The sequence below is a fragment of the Salmo salar genome, chromosome ssa16, assembly GCF_905237065.1.
Source record: "Salmo salar chromosome ssa16, Ssal_v3.1, whole genome shotgun sequence".
NCBI classification, from domain to species: Eukaryota; Metazoa; Chordata; class Actinopteri; order Salmoniformes; family Salmonidae; genus Salmo; species Salmo salar.
Genome location: NC_059457.1, coordinates 69,511,235 through 69,520,737, shown reverse-complemented (window position 1 = coordinate 69,520,737; position 9,503 = coordinate 69,511,235). Strand labels below are relative to the sequence as shown.

General features: G+C 42.5%; 1 protein-coding gene across 2 annotated transcripts; it reads right to left on the bottom strand.

Annotated features, from left to right (window-relative positions):
• Window positions 1-3,099: 3,099 nt before the first annotated feature.
• LOC106574416 (SLIT and NTRK-like protein 5) lies at window positions 3,100-9,103 on the bottom strand. Of its 2 annotated transcripts, none has more exons than XM_014150290.2 (2): window positions 8,481-9,103; window positions 3,100-6,721 (listed from the first exon to the last, which is right to left on the bottom strand). In XM_014150290.2, the coding sequence occupies exon 2, from the start codon at window positions 6,662-6,664 to the stop codon at window positions 4,061-4,063; it is 2,604 nt and encodes an 867-aa protein (XP_014005765.1). In that variant the 5' UTR covers window positions 6,665-6,721; window positions 8,481-9,103; the 3' UTR covers window positions 3,100-4,060. The 2 variants fall into 2 exon arrangements, with proteins under 2 accessions (XP_014005765.1, XP_014005766.1); XM_014150291.2 differs by lacking the exon at window positions 8,481-9,103 and adding an exon at window positions 7,441-7,825.
• Window positions 9,104-9,503: the final 400 nt, after the last annotated feature.

Genomic DNA, 9,503 nt, shown 5'->3' with positions numbered 1-9,503 from the left:
TTATGGTCATGAGTCTTGCATGAAATCACATTGTCACATATTGAGCTTCTGCTAAAATCCATCTTCAATACACAGTTGTGTGTGTGTGTGTGTGTGTGTGTGTGTGTGTGTGTGTGTGTGTGTGTGTGTGTGTGTGTGTGTGTGTGTGTGTGTGTGTGTGTGTGCGCACACATGTACGTGTACGTATGTGTATGTGCGTGCGTGTGTACATGTGCGTGTGTGTGTGTGAGACCGTGACCGTGTGTGTGATCCTGCATGGTTTCAAGGAAAATAAATGACAGCCTATCCAGTCAGCACACCAAACAAAATAAACCGTAATCCGTTGCCACATTGACATCAATTTAGCAGCACCTTCTCGCATGTCTACGGCTGTCAACAGCTCTCAAGTCAACTAACAATATCACCCAGTACAGTCGTAACATTCCAGACCAAATAACTGCAGCTACAGTATGCAGCATCATTGGATGTACCATTTATGCATGCCTTTCCTCCCACTCAGAGACAATGACGCACAGAGCTAGGGCAAGGGGCTACAGCTAAATGACTTGACACACTCAAGGAAGCAATACATCAACCTGTTGTTTTTTTGGCCAGACATCACGAGGCTGGGGAGTCAGTAATGCTATGGTTGCCATTTATCAAACGACAGGGTTGCTGCAGCTTCTGATCAACGGCTGCAGCAGTATAACCAAACAAACAAAACACGAGCCTAATAAGCACAACTGGGCGACCCAGTGGGAGCATGCTTGGAAACAGGGAGACAGGAAAGAGGCACTGACACACACACATGCACACCACACATACACCGTCCCTGACATTCTACGCACATACACGACTCTCTCCCCTTCCCTCCCGAACACACAAACACTGTCACTGAGATTCTATGCACATACACAACTCTCACACTCTCTCTCACACTCTCTCTCACACACACACACACACACACACACACACACACACACACACACACACACACACACACACACACACACACACACACACACACACACACACACACACACACACACACACACACACACACACACACACACACAAGGTTATGCGATGACAGACAAAAATAGCATCCATTTTGAAAACTGTTGTTGCAGTTTCTTAGTAATCCAGGGCCCTTGCTGGCTTTCAGCAAAACACTTTTCACCATCTAACAGAATAGATTTTTTTTGATACGGCACATTTGATTTATTTGGTTTTATCCCTGCAGAGAGGAACAATCACCAGGTCATATTTAACAGGAAATTGTATGCGCAGTAGCTCAGCTCAACCTCTCAGTACCACAGGAATGTGGAGTATACATACATGCTTTTATTACTGTCCTTTTCCAGTATACTCTTATAACATATTTCATTACCATATTATACTACTTTTCATGTCGTCTGGGAAAACTATAGATTGGGGAGACGGGTGAATTAACATCAGACAACATCCCTTAAATATCTTTACAACAGGTACTTGAGAAATAGGCTGATTTGTTAATCACACAAACTGTTCTCTAAACTGCATTATGTTGAAGGTCAAAATGTCAAATGGAAATTAGGAGTTACCCTTGCTTTGAATAAATAAGTTATAGTTTCTTTCTGGATACCCATGAAAACCATTGAAAGGTTACAAATCAGGTTAAAAACACATGTTCTCGCATTGTGAGCCTGTTTGCAAAATGAGAAATAGTATCAGACATATTGATTCAAATAATACAATAAAAAAACATTCATTACAATCGGTGAGAATAACACCCCCCCCAAAAAAACGTTGATCTGTAATTACAGAGGTGAGGGACAAGAAATCTTAATGTGTTGATGAACATTTGAGCGCTTTTACATGCCTGGAGGAATTCCATTAACTATCATGATTAAAGCAATCATCAGACTCATTGGTGCCTGTCAGATCTCATCTCTGCCTTCTCAATTAACCAAATCTCCTTGAACTCAATTGCTCACATCATCATCACGCTGTGGCAGAGCGTCCTCCTCACATGTCCTCTCGGCCCTGCACTGCAGCACAACAGGTTTACAGCAGAGATGTTCCCTCCTTTGGCCCCTCCAAATGAGCTAAGTGAAAGAATCCAGGGAGGCGAATTAAACCATTGTGCCCTTCTACATGGAGTCCCACAGAGGAACCCATTGGCTTATTAAAAGCATTATTTGTCAGGTTAGAGGCTCTCACGTCAACCTCCTGCAGTGGGACATGGCTAATTCATTCATCCATTGGCCAGGAGTCGGCTACCCTGCTCAGGGTCATGGCAACATTGGGGCTGGCTCTGGCTTGAAAATAGGAGCATGAACCCCCCCCCCCCACCAGGTTCACGTAACAAATGAGATGGGTATATTATTAAATCACAAAGAGGCACATGTCAGTGTAAAGACACACAATTGCGTACATACACACAAACACCGAACACACGTCTCTATACTAACGCCATAATTTGATTCACACCTGAAATACATTTTTCCCAAGCAACTGCAGCTCAGGAGTAAAGCAACTAGGTCAGATTCTCAGTATTGGCTAATAACACACACACAGCAACATGCAGCTTTTGCTGAGGGTGCCGGAAGTAAAATGTTTAGATTTTGTGTCACTTCCCAAATGAGTTACACTGGCACATAATTTACCCCAAAACTGCCAACAGCCTAGGTTACATCGTTTCAGCCCATGACAGGGCCTCTGCCGTTCGCCTGTGGACACTTGGCTATGATTCACCTCTTGTGACGGCTATGACATATCGACAGATACACTGAGTTTCGGGCCCTTCTGTTCTCTAAAATGCTGCCTTCATTTTGGTCCGCTATAAAAAGGCTCACATGCACCCCTTCTGGAATAGGGCCCTGGAGGTTGAAAGGAACACTTTCATGTTTTTTTTTTGGTGACTGTGATGGAAAGTGTTTTTAACCCTATCAGAAGATGATCAGCACAAATGTTGATGTTTGCAATTGGAACCACTATGATTATGAGGACACCCACACAGGATCATTGATTTAAGCATATTGATCAAAACCTCATTGAAAGACCAACTTCTCTTGAATGGTACATGTTACATGCAACTGCCTCTGTGAAGTATCTAACGATAGCCTTTCAGAACGTATATGAACCTGACATCATATTTATTGATGACATTAACATATTTTGGTCAATATAGTGCAATAAGTGCAAAGCAATTAAAACAAATGAAATTGATAAGGGAAAGAGAATTGCGAATGCTTGTATAAAAATAGGTGTTACATTAAAAGATCAGTATTACACAACATAATTATTACTTCAATTATTATTCATGAATTTGATAACATATCAAGAATACATATTAAGAATGAACGCACATATTCATTTTTAATAGTAATCATCCTAATGATAGCTGTTTAAAGGCCCACTTGCCTTCCAATTCCAAAAAGTGCAGAAAGCATACAAGGGCACCTTTTTTCTTCATTAAATGACGCAGTCTTTCTTTGACATTGGGGGGTGTGCCACTTTTTTTTTTTTAAATGCCACTTTTACAATGCGAGCTACAGTAAATGATATGGAACTACAAACAAACGTTTACAGAGGATCCTGGAATTATGACACAGGTAATATTGATGAAGAATCAAAAGTTTGGAAAACACATGGCAGAGTATTCCAATAAATACTTACAGACTAAAGCAGAGAATTGTCCTGCGCAGTTTGATGGAGGCACTGCTGTACAGTGTTTTTTTCATCAGAAGGTGATTTATAAACATTTTTTTGTGATTCACAATATATGTATGGTTATATTCCTGAAAATGTAGTTGGGTAAGTTTACCTGTACACTTGCATGTATGTGTATTCAATCTTCAACATATAAAAATAGATTCTAAATCACCAGTTAAGTAGTACAACTTGTGTATTCATCCAGTTAGGTTCAGAGAGAGACTTTCAGTTCCTGCAATGTCATGTAATTAAGAAATAAGAATAATAGAGTTTGGCACACCCCGTTTAATGCTTATTTTGTTGATGTGTCGTGCCAAGGCACCCTCAATATTGAGCCAGTACTTTTAAGGGGGGGAAATCCTTCATATATGGGCAAATCTGTTGCTCAAAACTGACTGAAAGTGGTCTGTTTCTCAAGAACTTCGAGGTAGTCTGGCTCGACTTGAAGTTTCGCTTTTAGTTCCAAATATTCATTTCTGTTGGGCTCCACGTAAACAGTACTCGGCGCTGTGCCATAAAGCACTGTTTCTCGTATCCTCTCTGGGTGTAAGAACTGGCGTCTAACATCAAAGTTTGGGTTGTATGTGTACGAGACAGGGCCAGTGTACTTGTATTCTAGACTGTTACCGGAGGGGGATTGGTTGTCCGCCTCTATGATGCCCCTGAAGAAGTGCTCAGCATTCTGTGCAGGGGAGGGGTCCTCGCGAGGCTCAATAGTGCTCACGCTATAAGTGGGACTCCTCATGTTGCTGTTCCTCTCCTCATCCACATCACTTCTATAAGTCACCTTCAATTCATGGAGGTCGCGGTAATCCTCGACTGTGTTGCCTTCCCTGGACCTGTAAATGGGATTTTTGCACATGTGGCCCATAGGGTGAGGGATGTACTCATACACGTGTCCGGCGGGGGCTTTGACTTTGGGGACGGTTCGGTTATTACTGTAAAGGCTGTACTGCAAGTTAAACGAACTCACGTCAGAGTTGTTGGTGCTGGTGCGGTCGCTCTGGGACTTTTTACGCTTTTTCACCACAACAACAAACAGCCCCGCCGCCACAAAGACGGACATGATGAACACGAGCAGCAGGCTGAGGATGAGGACAGAGAGAGGGACGACGCTGCTAGTGGGGTTAGATCTCTGGTAGGTTTCTGTGGTGGTGGCTCTGTCGGGCAGAGGCTCGTCAGAGGGGGGCGCTGTTGAGACGACTACGTCAGAGTAATCTGGACACAGCTGTTCAGACTGAATGGAACGCATATCAATCCTGCTGTGTCGTTTGGGGGTCTCGCATTTAACCTCATTAACAACGGTGCCTGCACTGAGCTGCTCGAGCCATATCTTCATGCCGACGACGTCACACGAGCAATTCCACGGGTTCTCAATCAGATCTATCTGCAATAGCAATTTTAACTGATCTAACACCCCACTCACAGGCAGGTTTTGGAAATGGTTACTGCGGAGATTAAGTCTAGAGAGGGACAGCCCAGTAAAGATTCCCCCTGGTAAGGTTTTCAGAAGGTTATTGTTGAGAAAAAGCAGCTGAAGGTTTGGCACAAACCGGAAAGTGCCCCCTACAATCTCTCGGATTTTGTTGTATTCTAAGTAGAGATACTGCAAACTCTGCAGGCCAAAAAACATCTCTGCTGTAAGCCTGTCGATTAGATTACCATTTAAATACAGCCTACGCAGGTTGGTTAAATCCCCAAAAGCTCTGTCTTGGATAAGGGATATCCTATTGTTTCCTAGGTGAAGCAAATCCAATCCGGTAGCCTCCAAGAAATCAGATCTGCGTACCACAGCAATGTAATTCCCCGTGAGGTACATTTTTTTGGGATTGTATGGCTTGGGCTTCAGGTCAGATATGTTCTCAATCTTTCTCTCCTGGCAGTTGACATTTAGTCCAAGATCAGCAATCTGCAGATTACACGTACAGGTGGTGGGACAGTCCAAAGGCACAGGAGATTTGGTCTGATAAGCAATGATGGGGCCATAGTTGTAAGGGTTAGCCGGAATCCGGGAGGTGGGCTTTGACCTGGTTCGGTTTGATTGACGGGTGCCCTTGGTAGGCCTTGACGACGCCTTGAAAGCATTCGATGAGGTGGCTGAGGCCGTCACCGAAGCTGGAGTGGTTTGGAAATATCCATTGGTGCTGAGTGGGGGAGGGGGGCGCATTTCATATTCAGAGATTGCTCGGCGGGGGCACAGCTCCTGTTTGGAGACCTCGTCCAGGTCTCTGCCATGCAGCCTGAACGGCGTCTCACAGACCACCTCCCCCACTAAAGCTGTGTACGATATGCTCTCCAGCCAAGCTTTCAGGGCGATGAGCTCACATGAGCAATTCCACGGGTTCTCCTCGAGTTGTAATTCCACCACTTTGTCCATGTGCTCCAGGAGCCCAATGTAAGGAAACATTTTCAACCGGTTGCCCCTGAGGTCCAGATGTGTTAAGGGAACATTCCAGAAAATGTTGGTAGGCAGAGCAGAGAGCAAATTGTCATTCAAAATGAGAACTGTGAGCTGATGCAATTTACTCAGGGCATTGGGCTCTATATTGGTGATGTAATTGTAATCAATCTGAAGGTATTCCAAACTCTCCAGGCCGACAAACGTATCATCCCTTAGGACGTCTATCTTGTTGTTGTTCAAGTGCAATCTCTTTAATCCTTGGAGTCCATTGAAAGCACCCGTTTCCACTTCGTCGATAGCATTGTTGCCTAAATGCAATATGGTCGCCCCAGTGTAGTTGATAAAGTCGTTGAGGGACAGTTTCTTTAAGAGGTTCCCTGTCAGCAGAAGGTGGTACATTGAAAAATGCACCGGGCTTATTTCTGTCAGTCTGACAATCCCTCTGTTCTCGCAGCTGACCGTCAGTATCCCTTCCTTCTCCTCGCATGTACATAGATTCCTACAGATCTCCCCATAATTGTTGTACATCTCGACCAGACTCAGAGATGCTGCGATCAGAAGGATTATATTCAGTATCCAGATATGCATTTTCAAGGGAGAAGGTGCCCCAGCTCACTGAAGTATGGTGCCAGTATGGGGTGTCATCTAGAAGAGAAAGGCAGGCATTGTCTGTTTAATGAACATCTTGTGTTAAGCGGAACATCCCTGCATGCAGTGGTTACAAAGAGCTATACACTTGTGGATAGAGACATAATACACTTTGTAACGTATTTTAGATAACTTAATGCATATACATATTTGGAGGTTTACGTGCAAAAGAAAGAGCAGAAATCTGGACAGAGTTGCAAACACAATATAGTTATGCCAAAAACATTTGTTGCAGCTAAAATGCCACATTCAGTACAGTTCCATTAATATGTAGTCAGCTACAGCATCATATCTCAACATGGTATAGATATCCGAAAAAGAAATAACTCTACATGCGAAATATTGATGACATGCAGTGCATATTGGTGAATGTCACGGAAAAGAGTACAGCCTATGCATGTGTTTCTCTGAAAATAGAACAAGCAGGTTGGTTATAGCTGCCTTTAGGTTGGCGTTCAAATGGCTTGCAAACTAAACCGACCGGCCATCTGCGACATGTATGCAGAATCAATTGCCTTTTCAAATTATATTCCCCGAAGATTCCAGCAAAGAGTTCATCTTGAGACAATGTTTACATTTAATCGTTGCGACCCAGGATTAAAACATACATTTCATGAATGGAATGGAACAAAATTCCATTGTTTAGTTTAGAATTAATGATATATTTTAAACATAGTATACGTGCAACCCTATGGAAAGCCCAATCTCCTACTCACCCCGCAAACCAGACGACTTGCGAATAGTATAGAAACCGCCGGGTATCAATCATTATCATCAGATATCATGATATTTGTTAATAAATGATAAATAGGCTAGTCGTGGTCATTATGGGAGGTGTTCATCCTCAATCATGCATGCGTTAGAAATACTGATTGTTACATAGGGACAGTCACAGCCCTTCATCCCTCGGGCGAAAAAAAGAGACCCAAGTTGATTAAAAGCAAAAAAACGGATTTGCAAGCATTGCTGAATGCCATGCACAATTTATATCTTGATGTTGAATAAATCATATTATAATAAACGTTTTATATCGCATCCGGTATATGTTGAAGTTGAAGAATCTCTTAAATCTTGTTCAAATTATCTCTCTCTCCCTTTCACTCGCTCTCCCCCCCACTCACAAACGCTCGCGCACCACTCACACAATCTCTCTCTCACACACACAAACACACACAAGTTCTATCTGTGACAAAATCCACAAAATAGAAAAAGCTATCAGCCTAGAGGTCCAATTTTGTGGGTGTAGTCATCCTAATATGATCATAGAGTTTATGGTAGGCTAATAGGCTATGGTTTTCTTTACGAAAGGACATTTGATTCATACGGATGAAGAGTGTATTGCATTGCATATTTAGTTAGTCTGTAGCCTATGTAGGCCATTTACCACTAATTAATTTAATCAAAATAGGCCTACACTGAACGAATATGAGGCATTGCAATGATTTCATGAATTGCGCATTCATTCATCACCTTGAAGGACACCGAGTAGTCCCCCAAAAAAGTTATGCAATTTATGTCAATTTATTACATCTACCAGTAAACGCGGATGTATATTATTGCCACTTGAATTAAATCCACCCTATTCATCGTTTTTAATTTAGATTCAACCAAATTGAATACAGCTGTATGTGGATAAAGAGCTGTATGGGGGAAAAATATTTTCAGGACCATGGACAGCTGCCCAACTCAAGCAATAGCTTCCCCTGAAATGAGCAATAGAGCCCTGCATCTCAGACAGAAAATCCGCTGTCCTTACCATGTTAAACCTTGTCAATGCGAACGCATTCCAACTACCTTCCGCTATTTACCATCCTGTCCTATGGTAATGTGGAATCTGTGATTTTCTTTCCTTTTCCACGCTGTAAAATCCTCAAAGTAGAGCCACGGCGGTCTTTAGCTTCATATACCAGGCAATGAATTGCACAAACTGTCTCATTCACGCCTGCAACGTGACGATCAGCGCGACAAAAAACGGGTTCTTGTATTTCTCACAGCGAATCTTGGTCTCTTATTGTGGATTGGAATCAAGGAAAAGTAATAATTTCATATGGGAAAAAAGTGTAATAAACCGAACTGCAAAACATCAGATACATCCATTTCAACTGAGATCTCCCTCTGTAGCACAAGCGCCGGTGAATCGGTGGAAAGGCACGAATCCCTTTGTATCTTGTGAGTGGTACGGCTTGTATTGCGTTGTGAATAGATCTACCCAAGATCCTTATTTTTTCTCTCAGCGTTGACCGCACAATTTGACTGAATATGTATGCGCATCTTAGATAGTTGACTTTAATTCAACATTGTCTGACGAAATAATATGATGTCCTCCTTATGTCTCTGCGCAATCAATTATGCGTTTTTTGTACTGACAATGTTTCAACTGGTGGAACGTGTATCAAGGTTAGCGCAGCATACACAATATGTCAATATTAATTTCCATTCGTTGGAGTCTGAAAGAATCCTGAAATATGTGTGAATATCCCCACCTCTAACGTATAAAACGAGCAAAACATGCATGTTGTCAATATTTAGATTGTATTTGTTGTGTAGTACTTCATGGGGGTGGGGGTCGTGGGAGTGAGGGAGACCTATAGAGGGCAGTACAATGCGATGAAACATACTTTTTTGAGGGTGTACTGTACACATTGCCAGGAAATACGGCTGCATTTACACAGACAGCCCAATTTTGATATGATATTTATTGCCAATAATTTGACCAATCAGATCAGATCTGTTGCCCATAATTGGGCAAAAGATCAGAAATGGGCTGCCAGTGAAAGAA

Coding starts and splice junctions, on each gene's coding strand:
- LOC106574416 (XM_014150290.2), bottom strand. CDS start 6,664: ATGCATATCTGGATACTGAATATAATCCTTCTGATCGCAGCATCTCTG.